Source organism: Sander lucioperca, chromosome 19 (genome assembly GCF_008315115.2).
Source record: "Sander lucioperca isolate FBNREF2018 chromosome 19, SLUC_FBN_1.2, whole genome shotgun sequence".
In the NCBI taxonomy this organism is placed as follows: Eukaryota; Metazoa; Chordata; class Actinopteri; order Perciformes; family Percidae; genus Sander; species Sander lucioperca.
In genome coordinates this window covers 8967714-8994547 of record NC_050191.1, presented here as the reverse complement: position 1 = coordinate 8994547, position 26834 = coordinate 8967714, and the positions used below count along the sequence as shown (strand labels likewise).

General features: G+C 40.7%; 1 protein-coding gene across 2 annotated transcripts in view; it reads left to right on the top strand.

Moving 5' to 3' along the window:
- Positions 1-21012, top strand: part of jag2b (jagged canonical Notch ligand 2b) — a 55890-nt gene extending 34878 nt beyond the window's left edge. The window contains exons 10-26 of one of the 2 annotated variants that reach the window (XM_031322336.2): positions 640-753; positions 1157-1203; positions 1373-1546; positions 8698-8860; positions 8951-9112; positions 9669-9782; positions 9933-10046; positions 10231-10344; positions 11558-11674; positions 12442-12469; positions 13037-13122; positions 15563-15676; positions 15836-15951; positions 16660-16917; positions 17030-17161; positions 17666-17816; positions 17961-21012. In XM_031322336.2, the coding sequence (XP_031178196.2) occupies positions 640-753; positions 1157-1203; positions 1373-1546; positions 8698-8860; positions 8951-9112; positions 9669-9782; positions 9933-10046; positions 10231-10344; positions 11558-11674; positions 12442-12469; positions 13037-13122; positions 15563-15676; positions 15836-15951; positions 16660-16917; positions 17030-17161; positions 17666-17816; positions 17961-18496 (2540 nt within the window). In that variant the 3' untranslated portion in view covers positions 18497-21012. The remainder of the gene's footprint in view (positions 1-639; positions 754-1156; positions 1204-1372; positions 1547-8697; positions 8861-8950; positions 9113-9668; positions 9783-9932; positions 10047-10230; positions 10345-11557; positions 11675-12441; positions 12470-13036; positions 13123-15562; positions 15677-15835; positions 15952-16659; positions 16918-17029; positions 17162-17665; positions 17817-17960) is intronic. The other variant, XM_031322337.2, reaches the window with a different exon arrangement.
- The last annotated feature ends 5822 nt before the right edge of the window (positions 21013-26834 follow it).

Below are 26834 nucleotides of genomic sequence, written 5' to 3'. Positions count from 1 at the left end.
CTTTTCTTGATGAGTTCTCTGAAATGACAGAACTCATCTCTTCTGTGGTTTGTGAAATGAAGAAAAATGTGGATAATATTGGGTCACTATGAAATTCAGTTCCGGTCTGATGTGATACACAGCAGGGAATACTATTAATCTAAACTAATCACAAACCAGTTGATAGATTTATTTATAGTGGAACTAATTATTATTTGTGACCTTAAAAGTTATCCATTTTTGATAAATTGAATCATTCTTTATTAACAAACCCTTGAAAATTAGTTAAAGGAGTAGTCCAATGATTTTAGTATTGCAATGACATTACGTCTTGGGGACTCGCAAGAAACTGATATTTAAAAAACGGACAAAATTGAAGCAACAGAAGCCGAGGTGTCCTGACTTTTACTGTCTAGTATTGGCTTAAAAAACACCGGATCGTACATTTTCCAATACGCAACCAATAGCATCTTTTCTCCAACACAGGCTTTATGTTTAAAATGTCTCCAAGCGCAAGCCGTGATAACTAACCAAATGACCCTGATGACATCATCAGGGTTTCAAAGGTTGGGTTTTCTAGTCTCTTTTCTTTCTCTTTGTCCTTTCCGTGGTTTGTTTGAATTGATGGACTCGGTCTTCTTCTACTTCCTGCCTTTACAGATGCAAATGAGTGTGCTGGAAAGCCCTGTGTGAACGCTTATTCTTGCAAAAATTTGATTGGCGGATATCACTGTGACTGTTTTCGGGGATGGTCCGGACAAAAGTGTGACATCAGTCAGTATTTCTTTCCTTTTTAAAAGTCACTTCTAAATTTCTGCCCTTCCACTGGCGTCCTCTTCCTCTGGCTACTTTCAAACGCCTCCTCTCACTTCCTGGGCTCACAACATAGGTGTAGTTTAGCGTCACTCGCTTTCCCACATGTGGTAACCCGTTTCTTTCTCTCCTTGGCAAACTGAATTATCATGACTGAACTTGCATGCCCAGTTCCTCTCCTCTGGATCCAATGCATGCCCAGTCACAATCTATACAAGGTCTATCTGACAATCTCTCTGCTTCATTTCTTTTCCAAACTTTGACATAATCTGTGCACATTCCACATTGTAGATTAGATAAGGTGATACGTATTTAATGTTGTTCATAATGTTTAATAATAAAACTTAATCTTCTTCCTCTTCAGACATCAACAGCTGCAATGGTCAGTGCCTGAATGGCGCAACATGCAAGGTATGGATGTTTTCATTTGAATCTATATTCGTTTTGCGCTTTTCGCTTCGGCACAAACATGAGCCAAATTAGCTTAGAGATGCACCACACAGTCTGTGCACCGAAGACCCACTGACCTTGTGTTTGTCATTGCCATTGGACTCTTCATGTTTCTTTGTTTCTTCTGCAGGAGGGCCCGAGGGGTTACCACTGCCAGTGTCCTCCAGGTTTTGTGGGCACTCACTGTGAAATCCAGAGGAATAAGTGTGACAGCAGACCATGCCAGAACGGCGGCCGGTGCCACGCAGTGTTGGACGGCTTTGTTTGTCAGTGCCCACCACAGTTTGCTGGACAGCTGTGTGAGGTGAGTCTCGTGTTCCACAGGTCACATTGAATTGGATTATTTTGGATACAGTGACAGGTTATAAGATGGTGGTAGCCTTTGTTTTTTTATAGTCTCTAGACTTCAGTAGTGACACATTACATGTCTGAGAATAAACCTCTTTTTTGATAAAGGTCTACAAACCAATCTTGAGTGACCAATAGTGTGTGGGTTTTCTGGTTCTTTTTTTTTTTTTTTTTTTTAAACCTGTTAGACACACAATGGGCCTCGTGCAAAAACATTTTCGTATTGTTATCCTAAACCTACTTTTTTCTGTGAGGTTTGCTCATATAAGGGTTCCATGTCAGATTCGTAAATGACAATTGCCACCTGTTCATGACTAGGAGTGCATTGGTGAGATTTGATCATTAGCCAAAGGGTTACTTGACAGCCATTTCGATTTTGAAAATATACACACAGTGACTTGTAATGCTGTGCTAACTGCAGTAGTCATTACAGCACAGTGATCTAAGCCAACTGTCCATTGCCAAATTATGAACTGCTTAAAGTGCCCATATTATGAAAAAATCACTTTTTCTGGGATTTGGGGTGTTATGTTGTGTCTCTGGTGCTTCCACACACATACAAACTTTGAAAAAAATCCACCCATGCTGTTTAGAGTGAGATAAGGTTTCTGAATGTGTCCTGCCTTCAGTCTCTGGGTGAGCTGTTCAAAATCGGCACGGCTTGTGACATCACAAGCCGAAACGAGCAGGCTAACCGCAACCATTAGCTCGTAGCGTTAGCATGCTAACGCTAATGCTAACGCTAGCATGCTAACGCTAGCATGCTAACGCTAGCATGCTAACGCTAGCATGCTACCTCGTTCTCAGTAGCAAAGCACTGCTACAACACACACAAGTTCACCATAATCTACAAAAGAACTACTTACATGTGCGCCCTCATTTAGAAGTCTCCCAGCTAATCCTGCCTTGTAACTGACCGAAGTTGTAGAAACAGCCTTTCTTTTACTGTCTATGGAGCTAGCTAGCTGACATGATCTACATCTGAGCTACTGGGCATGTGCAGTGCAATCAAAGATAGTACAGAAGAAGAAGAAGAAAAGAGGTCTCACTCTGTAGCTAAAACAGAGACCAGGTGAAAAGAGGATCTGCAGCAGTGAGAGAGAGCACTGCAGTACAACAAAAATATGGTGTTTTTTGAAAATTAAACCATGTAAACCTATTCTGGTACAACCTTAAAATACAATTATGAACCTCAAAATGAGCATAATATGGCTGCTTTAAATGTGTAATATGTTCCCAGTCCAATAAGCCAAGCCCAGGTTTCATTGCAAATGATCATTTTGTTTCATAGAGACACTAAATATTGGTGTCCTTGCTGCAGCCTTTTCTATTTGAAGTGTGTGTTAGAAGCTAATGTAGGTTAGCAGGGAGGAAACCGACACTCCACTGCATCTCTCGGGTCCTGAATGGAGGACATTGCTGGTCAGGAGCCAGTCCTGTTTTAGCATTTCCACTATAAATATGAGCCTCTCTGAATGAGGTGATGCTGGATTTCTGCCCGCATACTACAGAGCTCCGATGGCCGCTTTGGCACGGCACTGCCAAAACTATGACGCGTCCTGCATCATATTTCTCCTCAAGTCCACAGAAGTTTGATTGTGTAATGGTGAAATATTTGTTTTATAAAAGACAATTAACACCCTTTGAATGGTGCAAGCAATTATCAAAAGTGAGTTTTATTGCAGAATGTATTCATGGTTGACCACAAGTAAGTGGTATGACGTTGCCTCATGGTTTTTGCTACAAATAAATTCTCAACCGGTCTGCTCCAATGAAAAATGTCTCTTGTGCTGTGAACATTTCAAACAGTTCAGTTAATGTGCTGAAGATTTATAGGCGCTCTTGCCCTCAGACACGCTCCCCTGACCACACACATGCAAATAGTAAAAAAAAAGTATCTGGCCCTGACACTTAAGGTAAAATAAACGGTGTAACCACAGACTTCACCCACCCTGTTGCCCTAGTCTAACTCTGATGTTCAGCACCTTAAATGGCAAATGGGAGCACAGTAGGCTTCTGTTTACATAAACTGAGAGATTTTCACTCCAACCTCTGTATTGCTGCATGCAGAAATGGCTAAATATGTCACCGTGGCCTTCAGTTGGGTTCTTTCTGTGTCACGGTGGTATGACAGGTGATTTATCTTTATTATATTCACTGTGGCTCTGCATGATGTTGGACCAGAGTCAATATTTTCCCTCATAATGGGATATCTTTCTCTTGCCTGCTCAGTTTCTCACTCTCCCTTTGTCTCTCTTCTGCCAGGCTTCTGTCTCAGAATAATCTTGCAAGATTAAGCAGAGCACAGATGTAAAACTGAAAACGTGGATTCCCTTGATGAGCTTAGGGAAAGTTTCTGAGGCTTACTTTGCTCGTCCACTTACCTTCGATTTGTTCTGAACGGCAGCAGTGGCTTGAGTCAAGCTAAGCCGCTCACCTGCACAGACTTAAGATCTGCTTTTTCCGTCGCTTTTTTGGCTTCACTTGCATCTTCACTTGCTACAGTAATCACCAAAGAACCATTTTAGTGAGGTGTTTGGTAAATTGAGTTAGTGTGGCATCAGCAGCCTCTCACTTAACACAACTACTGTCCAAGTGGCCTTTGGCGAGGCTGTCTAATTCTGTGGAACTGTTCAATGGAAACAGAGGGATGTAGTTATGAGTAGCATTTGTAGAGGAGTGTGTTTGTGCTGGTTATTTCCAATGCAGTATGTACATTTGTGAAACATTTTGAATGTCAAATTAGTGAGAACTAATTTCCCTGGGGAAATAAATGTAAAAAAAACAAGACTTACTTTGTTAAACATACTGAATAGGGCTACTAGGGAACTAGGCCTGCACAATTAATCACGATTTTGGCTTACCACGATCAAATCTGCGTGATCGAGCGATATTTAAAATGCGTCATTCCGTTCATAGAACGCTCCGTATCAGTTGTTTTTTTGTTTTTTTTTGCAAAGCCAATCTAGCGCTCCGTAATCCACTCTCTGATCACGTGCCTCCATGAGCCAATCAGAGTTGTTCCCTGTTGTTTCGCGCAGCTTAGTTTCTAAATGTAGACAGTCACAGAGGACCGAGTAACGTGAGGAAAATTCCACAACAGATAGCAGTCGGTCATAAGGCTATAAACTATCTTAACTAGGGCTGTCAAAATAATGCGTTAATTTCGATTAATTAATCTGAGAAAAAATAACGCAGATTAACGCAGATTAATCCATTCCATATTGACGTTTGACCTGGAGCCGTTCTAGCCACCATTCGACTGTAAAATGAAGGAGGGAGACGAGAATGTGCTGCCTGGATCATTAACTGGAACATTTACTTGTAAAAATCTTTTCCTGCCAACCCTGGCTACCGAAATCTGGTGCCACTGATATGTCTGCACTTCTCTCTGATGCTCTGAAACAGACGATACAGGCAACACAAACACCGCTGCATGTGACGCTAGTTAACACTATACTCGACAGCATCTAACGTTAGCCTACCGCTAGCTAGGTAACACTATACTCGACAGCAGCTAACGTTAGCCTACCGCTAGCTAGTAGCTGGATTAAACACGGTTACAATGCTGACAGCTAACGCTGAACGGTGTAAAGTTTGACTGTGTTTTACTGTAGAGGACTGTGACTCAACAGCGGCGGGATGTAACAATCTGCAGCTGCCGAGCTGCCGTCGGAAAAACAACACAGAGGGTGCGTTCAATGAAACTGGTAAACTACAGCTTCGTGGTGCATTTGAAGTTATTGTGAATGTCCTTGGTGGTTGTTTTTGTCAACAGCAATTTACTAGTGAAATAAGTTATTGTTATACATTATTATTAAATCATTTAATTTTGACCATATGGCCTTAGCAATAAACAAGCCGTTCTTTAATGTCACCAACTGTTGTTTAGTACCCTTTGTTTTCTTTTCTTTTTTTACTTTCTTAAAAAGTATCGGTTCAGGCACCGTTAATTATGTATGCGATTAATTTCGATTAATTAATCAGAGTCTGTAATTAATTAGATTAATTTCTTTTAATCGATTGACAGCCCTAATCTTAAAGAAAACAAAAAAATGTCAATTGCATTCCAACGACACTAACGTTACCAAACTTAACACTTTTCTGTTGTCTCGACTTCGACCAAACTGTAGAAACCCGCCAAACAATGTGAATGTGAATCATATTTGTTCAACTTGGCGAGTCCTCACAGTGCAGCTGTTGAATTCTGACGATCCTTTTCTGTTATTCGCGACCACATGACTGCCCTTTGGGTTTTTTGGGGCTGCCGTGCACGCGCTCCATCTTCCCCTTGATCATTGGAGAGAGCGCGTGCACGGCAGCCCCAAAAAACCCAAAGGGCAGTCACGTGGTCGCAAATAACACAGAAAAGGATTGTAAAAAATAAACATGCAATGCATTCATTTATATAACTAACAGATTTTTATAACGTCATTTTATAACGTCATTTTATAACGTCATTTTATAACGTCCCAACTACTTACCAGTTGCTTGAACAGGTATGACAGTCTTTGGCATTTCAATCACTGTCATGTGTATTTTAAATCACCCATTACCCTATATGCTACTGTTTAATATTATGTTTTTCTAACTCTCTTTTAGTCCACTGACTTTGGGCTAGCCTGTATGATACCACATCTAAATGCTACTTTAATCTATGTAAACTGTCAGAGTTAAGTTCCTTATGCTGATAAGAGCCACAGGCTACACAACAACACTGTTTCATATGGCAGTGCTGCTGCATTCATTGAACCTACCTAAAGCAGTAGCCCTTCTTCCATGCCCTCACGTCATGCATCAACTACCATGTGGTGATGGGGGTGCCTCAAACTTTTCACAGGTACAATATGGATGTGAAAGCAGTTATAATTAGCCTATGTGACAATAAAATTTGTTTTGGTTAAAATCAACAAATAATTGTGATAATTAATCGTGATCTCAATATTGATCAAAATAATCGTGATTATCATTTTGGCCATAATCGTGCAGCCCTAATCACACATACATGAGTACATTTCTGCCCACCTTTTTTAACGCAACATTGACATTATCACCTTTTTATAAAGTTGTTATGGCTGTTATTTTAGCAGAAAATTGCTCATTTTTATATCCATTAGACATGGAGTAACATTAGCATTAGTAGCATTCATTTGGAGTCATGTTTTTGGTTAATCGAAGTCCCAATATTCTCTATACAGCTCTGTTTTGGTCTCCAACAACTCCTAAAGCCTGAGACACACCAAGCCGATTAACGGCCGTGGGAAAGTCTGGCGAGGTCAGTGACTCGAGTCTGTTCGGTGTGTTCCGTGCCGTCGTCCGTCCGAGGGGCCGTCGTCTTTCATTTTAGCCGATTTGACATGTATCGGAAGGCGGGCACTGCCGGCAGTCGGACTCAAATGATCAATCTGATTGGTAGAGTGCTAACCCGGAAACGAGAAGCGGGATGAGCGTGACTAGAGTCTCTCAAAATCTGACGGAAATCTTTTAAACTGACCTTTGTCGATCTGAAATGAAGACCGATTCAGCAACTGCATGGCCCATTTCTCGCTTAATGTTTTCAGAAACACGTTTCGGTGAACTATTTTAGTAAAATATGAGATCGTATTCTGAACAAGCCGCCATGACAGTCTGGCTTTGAATTTCCGGAGAAACCAGACCCACATGACGCGTTCGTCCAATCAACTGCCGGTTTTCATTTTTGGGCGACAATACAGATTAGCGCCGCCTGCTGTTATGGAGACGTGTTACGTCTCGTCGCTTTGGTGCACTTTTTTGACCAACTCGGGGAGACTGATCAGTCCAATTGCCTTTTCTGCCGAGGGTCGGCCATCTGGTTGGTGTGTCACGACCTTAAAGGAAATATCTGGCTCTTTAGCTATCTGGCTACGTTCAGCAGTTAGTTTCTAACTTTGTCTGCCGTTTGGTGCTGGGCAGGAAGCGTACGGTCGGTTTTCTGAGCTTGTTTCCTGCAGACGGCTGCAGGAAACGACAGCGATGCGCCGAGTGGTGAGACTGAATTAAAACGAAGTTGCGGGACATACGACCAAAATAATCAGCTGAGGGATGCTAAAATGCTCTGTTAAGAAGATGAGCTGCTGAGTTGAGCTTTTATTCGCTGTGTAATCCCCAACAGGGATTTAATCACTTTAGGGTTGGGTACCGTTCACTTTTTTTATCGGTACCAATACTGGTACCTCAAATTCGGTTCCGGTACCCAGCGCTACCTTTTCTCTGTACTTTCCCTCTGTAGTAACAAAAAAATAATTTCAGTTGTAAAAATAATTCCAAACCTATTTATACTTTTAACATTTTGTTATTTGTTTAGAACATTTTACAATCAAAACAAAATAAACAATAAAAATAAAACCACTCCCTCTTTCCTCCCAAACCCATCCCTACAACCTATTAAATTAAATACATATTAATTTCTTACACTGCACTGTAACTTTTATTCTTGTATTTGTATATTATTCTATTATAGCCGGTTTTATTGACTGTTTTTAATGCTCTTTAATGTTTTATGTAAAGATCTTTGAGTTGCCTTGTTCCTGAAATGTGCTATAGAAATAAAGTTGCCTTGCCTTATAACCTCAGCCTGTAGGTCATCAGGGCATAGAAACCACTGTTGTGCCTGCTTGTCTCAGGAAGTGTAACTGCACCACGATCGCTTTCACCTCGTCATTAATATCAAATCACAGCGAACGCTGTCTGCGTGAAGTTATGAATCGTTAACCACACTTGCAACCACTTTATCAGCATTGTCGTGACTCACTGTGACTTAAACAAAACTGCAGAGCCGACATAGTTTGCTCGAGTTTGCTCCGTCCGCATCTCTGCGTGTGTGTCGGAGCTCCGCTCTCTGTCAACATGCAGAGAGGACAGATAAGCTTGCGCTTACTTGCTCTCAGGTACCGAAATTTGGCACCGTTTGAGTTAGCGTGAATCGGTCCACGATAATTCGGTTGGTACCCAAAAAAGTACAGAGTTCGGTACCCAAAATCTGGATTTGTGCAGCTTTAAGTGGCATTTTGAAATTTCAGTTTTCCAGTATTACCTGCATATATTTTGACTGTTTGTATTATCTTTCTCTTCTCTTGATATCCTCAGATCTCTGGCTGGTCCCCCTCAGATGCTTGTGATCCAAACCCTTGTGAGAATGAGGCCAAGTGCCACAGCATGGACCAGGACTTCTACTGCGCATGTGCCGAAGGCTACGAGGGAAAGACTTGTGAACGGCTTAAGGAGAACTGCCAAACCACCCCCTGTCAAGGTAACCAAAGTCATCGGCAACGATGAAACAGTATTGAACAAACTATGTCAAAGAAAATTATTACATTCGATTTTCGTCTTTATTTTGCAGCGATTGACAGCTGCACTGTTGCTGTAGCGACCAACGACTCAGTTGGAGTGCAGCACATCTCCTCCAACGTCTGTGGTCCACGAGGACGCTGCATCAGCCAGCCAGCGGGCAACTTCACCTGCACGTGTGATCCGGGTTTCAGTGGCATTTACTGTCATGAAAGTACGTAGAGACTCTTGCCTTGACATTTTTTTTGTTAACGATCATACCCACAACTGAAATTTTAAAAAGTGAAAAAAAGGTTTGTCTTTTGCCTTCAAAAAATATTGAACACATTTTTTATCATTTATGTTGTATTCCACAAAACAACACAGATAATCTCAAAACACAGTTATACTAATCTGGTAACACTTTTCCGTCTTTTTAACCCCCTCCACTATTTATCATTTAATAATAAATTGTTTATAACACATTATAATGTTGTTGTAAGCAGACGAAGTAACAATTTACCATTTATCACATGTGGAAAACCATTTCAAATATGAACATTAATAGCATAGCTTTAATCATAACTAATGATATACAGTTATAGTCAACCAATATAATTATAAACACTTAGCATGTCCTTATATTTGCTTACAACTGCATGATAATGTGTTGTAGGACTTTATAAACATTAATGAAGTGCTTATAAACGCTAAATAGGGTTAGGGTTATTTAGTTTAGTCCTGCTAAAAGTGTTTTGTCTATCTAACCTTTTTCCCCCTCACTTGATCAGATATTAACGACTGCATCAGCAACCCCTGTGGAAACGGAGGGACCTGCATTGACGGAGTGAACTCCTTTCAGTGCTTCTGTCCTGATGGCTGGGAGGGTCGACTCTGTGACCTCAGTGAGTCCCTCTCCTCCAACATAATTCACTGCAGTTATTCATTTTTCAAAACAGTGATGCTTAGAGCTTACTCGGTTGTAGATTTCTTTGCACTAAATAGAAGCAAGTTTGGTAAAGATCAAATCATGCAAGTCTTCCTCCTTCCTCCAGATGTCAACGAGTGCACACACAACCCGTGTAAGAATGGCGGACGCTGCGTCGACCTGGTGAACGACTTCTACTGTGAGTGCGCCAACAACTGGAAGGGCAAGACCTGCCATTCACGTGAGTTATGTCGCCTCTGTGTTTAATGTGTGCGTTTATGTTCATGTTGTGGCCCCATGCTTACACATCTTTGCATGTTATATTGGATCATAAGAATCATCCTTTTCTTACTGATGCTATGATTAGTCTTACGAAGGCCGTGTGCGAGTGTGTGACCTCAGTGTTTCTCTGTAATCCTGACCAGGCGAGAGTCAGTGTGACGCAACCACCTGCAGTAACGGAGGCACTTGCTACGACCACGTGGATGCCTTCCGCTGTGCCTGTCCACCTGGTTGGGGAGGAAACACATGCAACACAGGTGAGGCCTCAGGATGGCATCTATCACTGAACCTATTTGAGCTCTGAGCTGTGTTTCAGGGGTCTGGGACCAGGCTAATATAAGCTAATACTATAGATGCTAAAACTGCGTTAAAAGCCAGATTGATACAAATAGTTACATTAAAGGTAGGGTTGGGTATAGGGTTTAAAATGGTGCCTGAACCGGTGCCTGAACCGAAATAAATAAATAAATAAAAATGAGTGCATGAACGATGATATAGAACGAAATAAATAAATAAATATATATATATATATATATATATATATATAAAAAAGGAGCACAAAACAGTTGGCGACATTAAAGAACGGCTTGTTTATTGCTAAGGCCATATGGTCAAAATTAAATGATTGATTAATAATGTAATAACAATAACTTATAACAATGACTTATTTCACCAGTAAATTGCTGGTAAACGACAAAAACAAGCACCAGATGGGAAAAGGGTATTTTACAATAACTTAAAATTACCGTCTGTGTTGTTTTCCGACAACGGCAGCTGCCTGCAGACTGTTACGTCCCGGTGTTGGAATCCTCTACAGGGAAATACAGTCACACTTTACACCGCTTAACGTAAGCTGTCAGCATTTTAACCATTGTGTTTAATCCAGCTACTAGCTAACGGTGACGTAGCGTCCCGTGCAGCGAGGCTTCTGAAAAAAAAAAAGTCAGGCACCGGAATTTTCGTTCTTATTCGTTTTTCGCCCGTATTGGCGCGTATTTCGCCCTATTGGCACCACATTTCAGTACCCAACCCTGATTAAAGGATACTGTACAGTCAAAGTTTGGCTATTAAATGCATTCCGATTAAGGGGTTTTCACCGGCATTCACTGTACAACATAGAGTAAGTATATGTCAAACAATCCATCTTAGTCATAAGTAGGTGACTACCTCTAAGAACAAATTCAGAGTATATCAGCAACAAGCCTTACAAGCCTAATATTACTGACAGCATATCACAATATTATTGATTCAAACTGATTTCAAGGTTGTCAGGCAACAATTCAAATGCCTTAATTAGAGTTATGGTGCAACATTTCATGTTAGATAAGGTCAGGAAAATAGCAAAATTTTAGTTGCATGTTTTATTGCTAAAGTACTGTCGTATTGGATTTATGGTGCCAGTATGCTGTTTATACTATTTCTGTTTTTTGGATCTGTGATCTTTGACTAACACTTTCTCTCTTCCCACAGCCAAGAACAACACATGCGCCTCCAGTCCTTGTTCCAATGGTGGAACCTGTGTGGGAGGAGGAGACACCTTCACCTGTATCTGCAAAGAGGGCTGGGAGGGCCCCACCTGTGGCCAAAGTTAGTTCCTATATGTAGAGTAGTTTTGCATATAACTGATATAAAAGTCATCATGCTCACAGCTATAATGTACTCATTATGACTATTAAGGCCCTCATGTGCAGTTTTTTGATGTGATGTAACATTGTATTGTTGCTTTCTTAGAATGGATCTTCAGTAACAATCTAACAACTGTGTATCAAATTATTTTGGTTTACAAAACTTTATGACGTGATGTTTCAAAGTGTCATTCTGTGTATCACAGCACCTGCAATATCTAAGAGCTTAAAATGTGACTATATCCCAAGTAACCTAAGCAAATGTGTGATTTATCCAAGACTGCAAATTGGGGACAGCCCACAGTTGGGGAGGGCTTCACTGTAATGTAACCATGAGTATATAAGTTATAAACCAACAATTGCCATGATCTCCTGACACTCTAATACAGCCAAAACTGACCAGCTCACATGGGATGTGATATTCCAACATTAATGTACCATTATATGAGCTTGGCAAGTATCAGTTATAATAAAATAGGAATGTGTGTTATTACAAGATAACTTCAATATATAAAGAGTCACAGGATGTGTTTTAGATCATATCTGCCTATAACTCCTTATACATGTAGTATATGCTCTGATGTTAGAACAGCAGCAAACATAAGCTGAATAGTAAATATTTTATCTTGAATATCTGTAGATTTTATGAAGGCAATGAAAAATGACACACATATGGCACTGTAACAACTCAACACAAAATGTCTCCTTTTTGTCATTCTCTTCCAACAGATATAAATGACTGCAACCCTCATCCATGGTATGTACAGTGTCCTGCCTCACACCCCCCCCCCTTATCCCTGTCTCGCTCATCTCCACACTTCACACAGACCTTGCAGGCTGAAGGGGTGAAGGGCCGCTAAAAGCAGTGGAAGTTGTCGTTAAATCAAGCCTCAAAGGGGCATCTCTCAGAGGAGGGGGCTTGGATATTGAATAGGATAGAAAGAGGTGGGGAGAGGTTTTTTGGAGGTGGGGGAGACAAGAGTCCCACCTACCCCATGGTGAATGCAGGTTGGGGGGGTGGAGTGGCAGGGGGGCATACGTGTCCATTCTTCCCGTGCGACCTGGGGGGGAGCTGGGCTTTGAGGAGGAATGGAAAGAGAGGCATGATGAGAGTAGGGGAGAGGAGGGACTGGACACGCCAATTAGCATCTGAAAGGTGGAGGCTTGTATTGATGAGTTGAATTGAGCCTTGTGACCACCACAACCACCACCACATATACACACCCACACACAAATGTGTGATGTGCTTTGTTGTTGCAACTGGAAAGGATGTGCCTCTTGTACAGCCTCATCTTATCGTTTTATATTTCTTCCCTCTCTTCAGTTACAATGGCGGGATCTGTGTCGATGGAGTCAACTGGTTTCGCTGCGAGTGTGCTCCTGGTTTCGCTGGACCAGACTGCCGAATCAGTGAGTAATGACATGCTACTTTACATGCTTTTTGATGCAGAGCAAACATGCAAAACCCCCAACTAAAACATTTAAAAATCAAGATCCTGATTCTTGATTTACAAGACCCTAACACAGCAATAGCAACATAGTATGATTAAGAAGATGGATAGGTGGAGCGAGGAAAGACTAAAAGGAAAAGGGGGGACAAGGAAGAGATGGACACTTGACACCTAAATGTAAGACCAGGATGCCGCCCTCTCCCTTTTTCTCGGTCCTTTAACGCCACAGGGGCCAGAGGTCATCCCTCCTCCATATTCACACAGTCACACAAACACACACGGAAGACAAATTACCCAGTGACCCTGAAATTCTTGTTCTCTGCTCTTTTGTTTCGGCCGGATAGCGTTCACCTTTTCTGTCAGGCTTGAATTTGAGAATTCCCATCCAGACTGTGTTCATGTGAAACTTGGGTGACAATGGCCAGCGTTCCCAGTGATTTTGGTGGGAAGGCACAATTCATATAACCTGACTCCGCCAGATGGATTGCTTCGCATTTGCTCAGCATATCCATCTGGGAACTTTCTGTTGGAGAACTTTTGGGAAGGGGCGAAAATACTGGTTAGCTGATTGGATAAACCATCTGTCTATCACCACCTATGTTGGTGATAGACGGGCCAAATCAACCAATCAGATCAACGATATATCAAACTCTTGCCGAAACCAGTCGGGAGAAGAGCAAAAACATATTTTCCTCCGAGAAAAGCCTCCAGTGCCGTTTTTTTGCTCTTCTTTCAATGAAGGAATACTTTCTAATTCAGATAAAACTTGCGCGATAGCTACGCTCATCTCATCCGTGAAAGCCGCCATGCTGTTTAGACTGAACAGTCGCTTCTCGTTGCGTCACACCTAAACCCGCCTCAAAACCAACGCTGATTGGTCGGTCGTTTGGCGAACGGCTCCAAATTTTCTCTGTCTCAAGATGCCAGACTGATCTGCGAGTGGAAAACTGGAGCTTGCGAGATTAGGACGGTCTCACGAGGCTACCATTCATATGTGTCCCTCAAAGAGCTGCTGAAATTGGTAGTCAAACGTGTGCACAATTTACTAATTTATTAAATGAAATGTGGTTTAGTGACACTTGGCCTACAGTATTTGGTTCTATTAAATAATTGGGATGTACTATTTTGCACAAACGTTTACTTTTTGATCTTGACTGGCTGCTATTGCCCCCAAGAAACCACAAGATAAATCAGAGGGGTCACGAGATGATGGGTAATACGAGGAAAAAACATTACTGCCATAAAATTTTAGTTTATTTTCTAAAAATTGTGCATGTAAAATCAGTAAATTTTATTGCCATTGCTATGGTTAGTGGATTAGCTGGCAGGGGTAAATTTTAATCTGTGCACATTTTTCATGTTGAATTCAATTTTGGTAACAACAAGCTGTCTTGACAGTGCTGAACTTTTTAAGGGAGTTGGACTGTCCAAAATGGAGGTTACTCCATCCAATTTTAAGCTACTCTGTCGGAATGTAAACTGCTTCACAAAAGGGGAATGGTTTGCAGACATTTCTGAGGCAAAATTAAATCGTACAAAATGTTGTTTTCATAAACTTTGTAACACATTATCCTGTTAGCAAACAAGCTAACTGTAAGTTAGCAAGCTTGTACAAGTAAACAGCCCAGAACAGAAAATATAGAAAGAGGTCCCGAGAGTTATTGACTGACCAGTGCTAGCATGTTCCAGCTGGCTAGCATGTTAGCGGCTTGCTAGTCTCGCATTGCCAGACCTTCATTCACAGCGCTGCGGAGGAGGGTCTGGCTAGTCCACACAGCATTTTGCGATGGGAGAAAAAAAACGTGCTCTGGTTTATTGGCATTTCTTTAAACTAATTACAATTGTCATGGGCGGAGCTAAGCACCGAAAAGCTGTGGTACCGCTGCAAAATTGGGAACTCAAGAAGGAACTTGTTTTGGTGGAACATGTGTATGTTCAAAAATTTGTTTTAGTCATGCAACAGAAACTCAAATTGCAGAGATAGTCTAGCTATCTGTCTCAATTTGCCCTGCAGAGATCTGAGGAGCAGTTAACCATAGTCCTCATAAATCCACCAGCGTTTAAAATTCCAACACAAACAAAACCGAAAGTAACGGACAACCGGCTGAAAAGAGTGAAATCTGGTGGAATTTCCGACGGCAACGGCGCAATCCCGGAAGTGGAACGTAGTGGATACAGACTAGCGGTTTGCTAGGCAGCTACAGTAGATTACCAACAAGCCCTATGAGTAGTTCCCACGTCACCAAGCTAATTATTTCACAAAGACATGGGGCAATTTTGCTGTGCCACTTTCTAGTGTGACCGAGCCTATACTTAGCAATAAAGGGTCATTAGCTAAAAATGTTAAGATCCAGGGCCTTGTGTCCAACTTAAATGTGATGCTCCTCTTCCCTTCACAGACATAAACGAGTGCCAGTCTTCACCATGTGCCTATGGCGCCACCTGTGTGGATGAGATCAATGGTTTCCGCTGCATCTGTCCGCTTGGTAGATCAGGAGCCCGATGCCAAGAGTGTAAATGCATCTCTAATGCTCATTCAAGTCATTTACTCATTTATCCACTCCATCCTGTAGTTTATGTAGTCAAAGTTTGTACTCAATGTGCAGAATGCACTCATTACTACATACTTCCTGCCACAGAAGTTTAACATGTCTCTGTCTGTCTGTATGTAGTTATAGGTATTGGAAAGATTTGCCACTATGCTGGGCTGCAGTTTCCCCATGGCAGCCGCTGGGAGGAAGAGTGCAACAGCTGCCATTGCATCAATGGCAAAGTGGACTGTACAAAGGTAACATGGCCCTTCTAATAAACCAGCCAGCAAATATCTACTACTCCTCACTTACAAACGGCAAGGAAAAAAACAACCAGTAAGAGCTGACTGAGACAGAGGAGCTACAGTTGAAACTGGTTGCTTAGGTTAGGTTAGTTGTTGGTGTAGTAATATGTTCAATTCCTTTGTTGTACTCATTGTGTATTGTTTTACTACATGTACATTTAAAAAAAAAAAAAAACATTGTGCAACATTTTAAATCAACTAACCACTCAACATCACACTCATTTTACTAGAAACATTTTCAATTATGCTGTGACCGTAAATGAGATCAAAGCTGAAACAATAACTTTCGATTGGCAGAAAATTATAACTATCTTGATAATCGATTAATCTAACATTTGATGGTCTTGCTGCTATTCTTTGTCTTAAATGATAGTGAACTAATTATTTGCCTCTTTGACTGTTTGGACAAAACATTGGGTTTTGGTAAACTGTGATGGACTTTCTTCTCTATTTTCTGACATTTAATAGGCAAAATGATCAATGAATTAGTCAAGAGTCTTAAGAGATTAATCGATAATGAAAATGTTATTTGCAGCCCTAAATGAGATGATAGCTAACATTTTCTGGTTGTCATAATAAGGCAACATGCAGAGTAATACCATTATACATGTTTTAGGAGACTACATGTAGGTGAATATTTTGTTAACTCTGTGACACCAGGTGCTGTGTGGTCGTCGTCCCTGCCAGCTCCAGTCTTCAGGCCATGACCAGAGACAGCAGTCCTGCCCGGCTGGACGGGAGTGTCTGGAGCACAGTTATCTCACCTGCTTCAACCCCCCTTGCCATCAGTGGGGGGTTTGTTCCATGGCTAGACCCTCACCTCCACAAGCAACCACCAAATGCCAGCCAAACACTGGGCATTTGGACAACAGCTGTGGCCACATAACACTCGTTTTCAACAGAGACAAAGTACCACCTGTGAGTCATCTCTTCACAGAAACTCTCTCCCGTTGCAGTCGTGCTGCCACATTTTCAAGCAGTGGTTTTTATTTTGTTCCTGATCTGTGTGTGTGTGTGTGTGTGTGTGTAGGGAACAACAGTGGAGAACATCTGCTATGAGCTGAGGTATCTTCCTGACACCCGAAGCTTGGCAAAAGAACATGCCCTTCTCATGCTGTGTGACCTCTCCCATTCGAATCAGGATGCTGTAGAGGTGGCTATAGTAAGTGAATGTTCCAAGTTTGTACGTTGTCCTATTCTTGGCTTAGCACACTGTTCACTATACTCTGTACTCTGCACTATAGTTTGTACAGTGTTCTTAAAATTACCCCATTTTGGCTGAGTAGCACAGTGTTGGAGGCCATTAGGTCTTATACCCAGTTTGGCCTGCACAGTTTCAGTTGGTTGGGACCCAAATTCCCAAACAACTAGTTCTGCTCTTTGGCAACTTGTCAACCCTACGATTGTTCACAACCTTGCTGCACAACCTGTTGTCTTCAATTAAACATTGTCACATAAGAGTCAAAGTGACATATGTTGTGCTTAAAGGCTGCAGAATCCTAAATTAAGTTAAAGGAATAGCTTAGACATTTTTGAAATGCACTAATTATCACTTGCATGCTCTTGTTTGCCTCCTTTTATGTTTTTGTTTTGGGTGCATGAACCTTGATGCTTGTTTCCACCTGTTTTGTCTCATTTCGTCCCTGTTCTCTGATTTTGTTCTCAGTCTTTCCAGCCAGAGGATCTACCAGACCACAGTCTAATCCAGGAGGCAGCCAGCGCCATAGTGGGCAGCTTGTCCAAGCCGCACAACAGCACCGTAATGCTGGCAGTCATTGAGGTCAAAGTGGAAACACAGGTCATGCCCCACTCAGTGGGTGAGTAACAAGTAGTTAACAAAGGTGTACCACAAGGGTTTGTTGTGGGCCCCATTTAGTTCCTCATTGGTGACTTCTCACTACTTCTACTGATTACTATTCCTTGTCCTCCTTTTCATCCCTTGTAAATCTTGATGTCAACAGATTACCTGGTGCCTCTACTTTGTGTGGTCTTCTGCTTGCTCTGCCTCTTCTGCATCATCGTATGTGTTTGGTGGACACGCAAACGGAGAAAAGAGCGTGAGAGGAATGCACGATCAGCTGACGACGACAACGTGAACAACCAGTGGCAGCCACTTCGGCCAGTCGTGGGACGTCAGCAGCAGCAGCAGCTGAAAGAAAGCAACAGGGACGCCGAGCAGGAGCGCAAAAAGCTCATGGGCCCCTCCTATCGGACGTGTGATGAAGGGGAGGAGGAGGAGGAGGAGGAGGAGGAGACGGAAGGCGAGCTTGAACTCGAAGAGGAGTGTGGTGGAGCAGAGGCGGGAAAGCAGCCAGTTTATAAGTACTCTAAAACTGCAATGCAGTCCAGTGGGGGAGTGATCTGTACCATGCACAGCTCCTGTTCACCCCTCAAAGCGCCCCACCGGACCCCAGGCTACTGCCCCAAAGACAACCGCTGGAAAAATGTCAGTGCTGTCTTGACTGGTCAAAAAGACCTCAGAGACCATTGTGTATAGGAAATTTAAACAAAGTACTCGCAATGTGGAAGCGATAGAAGCTGCAAGGCAGTAGACTATTCTTATTTTTGGACTACTTTTGAAAAGAAAAAAGGCTTTGTGTTTTAATAGGCCGTTCTTTGTTTTCATGTTTTTGTCACTGTCACCTGAAATAATTTTTTATTACGGAGGCTAAAGTACAGTGAACATCCTTTTTTGCTTCTGTTCACTTATTTTTCTTTAATTATGTACAGAAGGAGCTGAAATGTAACAATTTTTCAGTGGGCAAAAGAAGCTCTTTGCAATTTTTGTTTATGGAATTGTACCATTTAAAAAAAAAACAATGAATCATCGAGAGGAGGAAAAACAAAAACCTGTATAAAGATTTACTTGTTTACAGATGATTATGATTTTGTTAAATTGTCAGCGGGCTCCTGTTCAGTGTCTGTGGGGGGGCAGATACAAATTAAAGGGACAGTAAAGGAAGGGTTTTGAGGGAAATGGCCTGTTGCAGCCACAGTTGCTCTGTCTCTTTCCGGTTTTGCCCACCGATCCACCTGTGGCCGTCATGCGCCTGCCTTACCAAAACACTTGGCCTGGAGGGGAGAGGGGACAGAAACCCCAGTGCCTACTATGTGGCCTTCCATTTTTTTCTCCTGTCTCTCAGTTGTCTTGGCTAAAAGCTCTGTTTGAGGATTTTTTGCAGTATTTGAGTTGGTAGCAAGTGCCTTTCTAAGAGCCGTGTCGAGGCTCCAAGTCGCGCTGCCCAGTTTGACCTCCGTGTTCTCAAATCTCAAAGGGATATAAGTGTACATCTAGAGTTCAATTTCACAGCAACACCATTCAAGGTATTTGATCAAAGCAGAAATGAATACTCTGTATATATGTGTAAATACTAAAGGAGTCGCTGTGTATATTTGAAATAAGTAACTTAAAGACAAGTCACACATTTTTATTATTATTGTTATTATGATTAATTTTATTTTTATTTTTTTTACAACGCCATTCCTTTTATTTATGCCAGTCAAAATAGGCACGTTTTATGACACTTCATATCCAAAGTCCCACAGTTAAGAACTTTTACAATGAGGTACCATCTATGAAGGAATTTCTGAAGGGTTTATAAATTGTTAGTCATGAGGACGCATTTCTTTTTTTGTGACTAACTGTCACATCAGCGGTTGTGGCTATGTCTTTACGGCAAATCAGTGATGCCTTTCAACTTTAACATTATACCGTTACCATAAAATAACTGGCCAAAAGATAGAAAGCTACTTTCATTTACAATTTTAATAATAAAACACAATTTTTTCTGGCTCTTCTACCAGCATGGCAATATTAACCTATTAATCTAAGTCAACAGTTGTTTGACGGCAAGCATTATAGATAGTTTTTGGATGCAAATAAATCCAAATTCTATAGGACTTAATTTTCTCTATTGAAGAAAACCTGTATTAGTATTAGCTAGATATATAAATGATTAATCTGTGTTCTTTCATGATTGCATCGCAAAACGGATTTTTATTTTGTCATAAAGAGGAAGTCAAAATGTATCAAATGGGGCAGGAAAGTTCTGTCACACTGCTATTTAGAGACTGACAGTTGCCGTTATGGCCACTCCTCAATCCTTGATGTCACAGTAGGTGTTTTGCTTGATGGCGAATGGAGAACGTCTATTGTGACATCACAAATATGAGTGTGGCCAAATTTGCACCAACAAATCCTCTGCCAATTGACATTATTTGATCCAGTCGTTTGCTCTTTAGACTCTAGTCAGTTTTTAATTACTCTCTATTAGCGGTATCACTGATTTTGGTAGGCAGTGTTGGAAAGCTGCCAACATTATAGCCTTAAAAAGTTCTCAAACTATTTCTAAACCCATCACAAACCCTTTTCTTTCAGGTGCCTTAATGTAATGAGTAATGCATTATATTTGTATCAATGGTCATCTTTTTATGTTGTTGGTTTGTTTTCACTATTAAGGAAAGTAACTCTTTAAAACATTGTGTGTTGTAGAGTGGCGTGTTTTATTCGCCTGAGTAAAGTGCTCTCCTTGTCTCGCTTTGCTGTCATGGAGATTTCTGGAATAAAACACTTAATGGAGGATTTGAAAAAAAAAAAGTCCACCACGACTCTTTTGAGTGTCATGAATGTGGATGTCAGTCGGTCAAATGTGGACATGCATTAGCTTCATGTTTGGTTTAAAGGCTTTAATGAAGGGAACAATATTTGCAGTTGCAGATGTTTTGCTACCATTCAGGTGTTTTTTTTAGTTACCAACTCAGTTCAAAATGACCCCTTTTTCATATCATGTCATTGTCTCAAAACGGCATCGTATTTTCTGTAAATGGGACACGGCAAAATATAGAATTAAAGATGCATCACTGCTGGTGTTAAAAGCTGAATATGCATATTGTATACATTTTATTCCACAAGTGACATTAGTTCATTTTATACAAAGTTTTCCATTTCTTTTAGTGGATGTTTAATTGTTCTAAATCATCATCCCAGTTATTTATTAAAGCAGTTTTGTTCAAGTTCAAGTTCTTGATTCTTATCACGTCCGCAACAATTACAGAGAAGCCGTCGTTAGCGATGAAAATTTTAGGTTTCGGGCACCCTCCAACAATGCCCATTAAATATCTTTTAAAAAAAGAAAATCGAGCATAGTAAAACATAGTACGCAAGTAAAAACAAAACCTGAATCTAAGACAAAATAGTAAAAGATACAATATAGGGCTATAATATGAAAAAAGTAACACATTTAAGTAGACAGTATTGCAAAAAATAAACTAAACAGGAATGTTATAAATATTCATAGAGGTATAACAGTCTGTTAAACAGTAAGTACAGTATATAAAGGTAAAGTGACAGAATATATTTATATACTTGGTTTGCAGTACACAACATTGGAAACACTCGCTGGCGTGCTGGATATCCATATACCAAAACGTGTCAACATTGACATCTGAATTCATACCACATTGATCTAAAGGTCGACTTGTGCTGAAACTTTCGACCATATCCGATGGCCTTCATCAGCAGATGAGTTTGCTCAGTTGCCATGGTACTGTAGATGTTCAAACTTTTTAGGAGCTTTTATCCATGTTTAATAATCAAGGTTGACTGTTAATTCTTGACGTTGACCTTGGAAACAGCAGTTGACAAAACTTGCAAAATTAACTAATTTTATTCACTATGGACCGGGTGCTACATATGTACTGCTTAATCCATTATGTTCACTTAAAACTAGAGATGTTCCAATACCGATACCAGTATCGGAAAAGCCTCCAATACTGCCTAAATGCTGGTATCGGAAAGTAAGAGTTTATGCACAGATCCGATACCACGTAATTTAGCCCCAAAGAAAATCTACTTTAAAGTAGTTTATTTATGTTTTTCTGTTATGACTGACTGTCAAACTGGATAATGAAAGAAGGTTCATGTTTGTTCATGTTTCATAAAAAGTTAAACCTGAGCCAGGTCGTACAACAAAGGTAGAAATCAAACCACATACAAACAGGGATAGTAGCATACAGCTGTTAAAACATAATAAAATATATGACACACTGGTATCGGATCAGTACTTGGTATTGGCCGATACGCAAGTTCACGTATCGGAATCAGTATCGGGAAGCAAGAAATGGTATTGGACCATCTCTACTTGAAACTATTAATAACATTTTAGTTTTGCTTCCTAAACCAATCTGATGTAGTAATTGCATTACCACCAGGTACCATCAGATTACAGTTAGACAGTTAAATACAATGTCACCATGTCACCAATAATTGATCAGCTGCACCAGGTTGAGGTTTTCACAGTAAAGGCTCAGATAAACCCACTGTACACTACCTGTCAATCACAAAACAGCAGGCAGTATGCCAACTTTGATGCTAACTAAATTAGCGCCTAGAATTTAGCAAGCTAGAGAGCCAGATTTTTCCCTCAGGAGTTGGTGGAAACCAAAAACGGCTAAAAGCAGACTGGATATTGGACTTAACAGCAATCAGAGGGACAGAAACAAATCTACAAATGAATGCCAATGTTGTTCCTTGCCTGCTGGATGTGTATAGGAAACTTCTTGCTAACATGTATCACTGCTGCTACTGAGATATTATTATATTTTACCTACTCTCTGCTTGTTCTGAGCACAATTTATTAACAGTATATGTATGTTTAATGCATCAGTTCAATCAACTACATTTCACCTAATGTTTTCATTACTGTTTAAATGGTAAAATTATAATAAAACGTAATAATAATAAGTATGTGTTTGGCAAATGTTCTCCAATGCTTTAAAAGGTCACCAGACCCCAATCACAAAAAAACTTGTTTTCTCACTTCATATGAATATTTCTTCAGTAAAAAGTATTTCCAGGGGAAGCAGTTCACAGTAATGTTTTTGGATCATTCAGACCAAATGTGACGCTTCCAGTAGCTTCCAGTCTTTCAGTATTTTTAAACAAAAATAAAATTGCATTCATCTCCATAGTACTGGTGTAGAGGAAGATATGTTAGAGACAAATTATACATCAATTCAGCTCTGCTCAGTTTAATAGCTCAATTGCAGGTTTGTTAATGTTGACTCTTAACTAAATAGTTTTATGTGTATTTACACATCAAATCACATCAAGATTTACTCTCACCCTCCATCTGTTGCCACTCGCACAAGAATAACAATCTTCTGAAACCCTGCAGTCCTTGCCCTTGCCCTCATCTGTGAGGGCTGAAGGCGGACTGGATCGATCGATCCAATAACCTCACCAGCCTCCCCGCCATCCTGCCATCACTCTCTACTCTCGCTTCCATCACACCAATAGAACCTCATCTCCTGTTGTGGGCCGATCCGGTCTCCGCCAATGGGAGGCTGGCGTGATCATCCTGGCCACATAAAGATGTGAATGTTTCATGAGTAATGGTATAATGCCGTGTGGAGTGTTGGTGGGATGGGACACTTTTCCTCCCTGCTCCCATGGGTGCCCCTGGCTGGCGCTAATAGGTCCTTCCCTTGTCGGAAAGGCCGGATCGACTTACACAGCTTTGGGGAAGTGATGGAGTCGCAGGGGTAGAGCGGAAGAGAGATGATCATTTTTATGGATATATTAAAATACAGATGACTGTAAATTCACTTTAAGAAGGGTTTGGTCCAGTAGTCCAAGCATCATTTCATCATATTAAGAGATTTTAACAACTTGGATATCAGAATATTGTGTGTTCTTTCTGCATGTGAATTGCTTTTGGTGCTTATATCTGTATCTGTATAATACTGTATGTAGGTGACAACTCTTACTTAGGGTGGAGGCCCTGACTATTAGCAGTGAATGTCCAGTGTGATTATATGTGATTTAACTGGTCAGAACATCACACCACCAAACCTTAAGTTATAGTACAGAGAAATCCAGATAAAAAGCATTGTGGTTCTCCTCCTCCTTCTCTTGATTTATTTATTCTGATATCAATTATTTGCCTCATTGGGCTTCTCAATCTGTACAGCATATGAATTTAACCCATCAATATTGTAATGTCAAGTGAACATGTTTTTTCCCTCTTTTATGTCTTATAATTAAGCATAAACCCTTTATGTATTGGTACAAGGTAGATGTGTGATGCCAAGTTGTCTTTGTGCCTGTCAGCATCAGTACACCCCACTACTACACTGATCCCAGACTGCATCAGTAAACCGACACCAGATTCCAAAAGTGGCTCCTTACAACAAGCCAAGGACATCTCGGTACGCTGCATTTGTAAACACATAGTACTACTACACTGAGCTCAAAATGGCTGAAGGTTGCAGTCTCTTTTATACACACATGCACCTACACACTGCAGACGGCAGTACACTGACTGACTGTGAGATGGTATTTTGTGTGTGATCCTGCTTTCTGTCACTGCTCTGTACATCTGTTGATGTGAGTCTTTGGGACCATCTGACAGTGGAAGCAGCTGGGTGACAGGATTTTAGGCTAAGCCCTCTGTCCTCACACACACACACACACACACACACACACACACACACACACACACACACAAGTTACAAACCAAACATGGCCCTCATGGGACATCAAGCCAGCATGTGTTGGTGGGCAGCAGGCTGCAGCTGGCACTGTGGGCTGACTGAGGCAGGGAAACAAGCCACAGTGTACTGACTGTGTCTGTGTGTGTTGGCTGGCACTGCAGGTCTGCCTTGCCGCTGCAGTAACCCTCACACATACCCTCCGCACCAGAAGGTGGGAGGGGGGAGGGGGGGGGGGGGGGCTACCCATTTGGCAGGCGGGAGTGCAACTGTGATGAGTCTTACAGCGCTATCTGGGACAACTGTTCACTGTGTGTGTGTGTGTGCGTGCGTGTGTGTCTAAATAAACAAATGTGTTGAGAGGAAACTTAAATGGTTTGTGTGGGTAAACTCAGCAGTTACACTAAGAGAAATAACAGGATACAGAAAAGTATATTTGAATTTGAAATAAATGGGCAGGGGCAGGAAGCCCCTCGTGATAATCAGTTATGATAATCACAAATTTGAACAAGAAATGTATGTATTTTATTGATAGCTGCAGGTAACATGTGGACAATGTACAGGTGACATATTTATTGGAAAGATTTTAAAATAGGGCTGCAACTAATACTTATTTTTAAATATCTTGTCAACCATCAGTCTATACCCCAAATCCAAAGAAAACAGAAAATACTTACATTTAGAAGCTGGTGAATTCTTGCCGTTTTTGCTTAAAAATCTATGTAAATGATTAATCAATTATCAAAATGGTTGCTGATAAATTTTCGGTTGATCAAATGGCTAATAGTTTTAGCTCTAAGTTACGATGGGCAAAAGGCTGCCTATGCATAGGGTTGGTTTAGAACCTATTATCAAAACAGTGCTTACTTTATGTCTTTTGGGGCTTTGGGTTCCTTAACGATCAATCTTTAAACGTCAATCTTTAAATACTATATTGTGTGTAGTTCATTTTTCTACTGCTTGTATGAGACCTTCAAGTTTTAATATAAACACTAGTAACAATACTTCTGGTGTTTAGTAGAGACTACAAATCTTCTCAACCATGTTTTTTTATAATTATATCAAAGAATCACAATTAATCTGACAGTGACATATTGATGCTACAAATATCAACGTAAAGGACTGGCCTTTTTTTCCTCCCTGCTGTAACACAGGAAGATCACAGCCATGGAAGTCATTCAAAACCCACATGTTGGAGTTTGTAGGGCAGAAGGAAAAGTCAAAGGTCAGAGGAGGGTAAAAAACAGTGACTTGGCATCAACTCCCTACTTCAGCTACAGCACTTGTCCATGCATGTGTACTTATGGTTGTTTGAATATCTCTGGTGAGAATCTGGCCTTTAGCAGCTGGTGGGAGAAAACAAAGCATCGCCTCATATATCGTGAATATACTGTATATAATGCACACACATATGGCCTATGTTTACATAGACAGATGGAAAGATGGTGTTCTAAACACTGTGCATTTTTAAGATTTCATCATGTAGTTTTCCTTCCTATGTTTCCCTTCACATATTCCATGCATGTCTGTTTGTACTGTACACGCTCAAGTGACAGTGTGCAGTCTAACCCGACACCCTGTACAGTGATATGCAAGGTCAATTTGCACCTCTCCCAGCATGAGTGACATCAGGGGGTGCAAAACAGCCTAAGGAGCTACTCTGACGCAAGTTATAGTATGTACAGTATAACGGAATCAAAAGCTACTAAATATGTGCAGAGTTAGAAAGCTACACTGACGTTATCTGTGTTTTCAGACAATTGTTAACCCAATATCTGAGGACAGTATGGCACCAACATCTGTGTTTCTAGAAAAACACTTAAGCATAGTGGTGTCCATGAAAGAATATAGCATTATCCAAAGTATGAATAATTTTCTGAGTAAAGAATAAATTGTGTCAAATTTAATATTTATATACCTTTATTTAACCAGGAAATTGCCCCACATTCCTTGCCAAGAAAGCAGTAGGCCCCTACCACAAAACACAGCCTTACAATGAATCAGATAAAATGTAAAAAAAAATTACCATCAAAGTAGCCTACAGGAAATCAAAAAGATGAAATAAGATTGATAAGTAACAACAAATATAAAGAAATACATATATTACTAGTATTACTTGTTTTTAACATTATAATGTAGGCTAATATAAAATTAGGCCTAGGCTAACATTTTATCAGTTACAGGAGACCCCTTTTTTTCTGCAGTAGGCCTACCAGTAGCTACTTATACTTTTGATACTTTTAAGGGTAATGGAGTAGGCTACTGCACTAAGTACAATTTTGAGGTACATTTAGACACTACGTATTTCCATTTTATGCCTTTTTACTACACTTTGTCAGCCAATG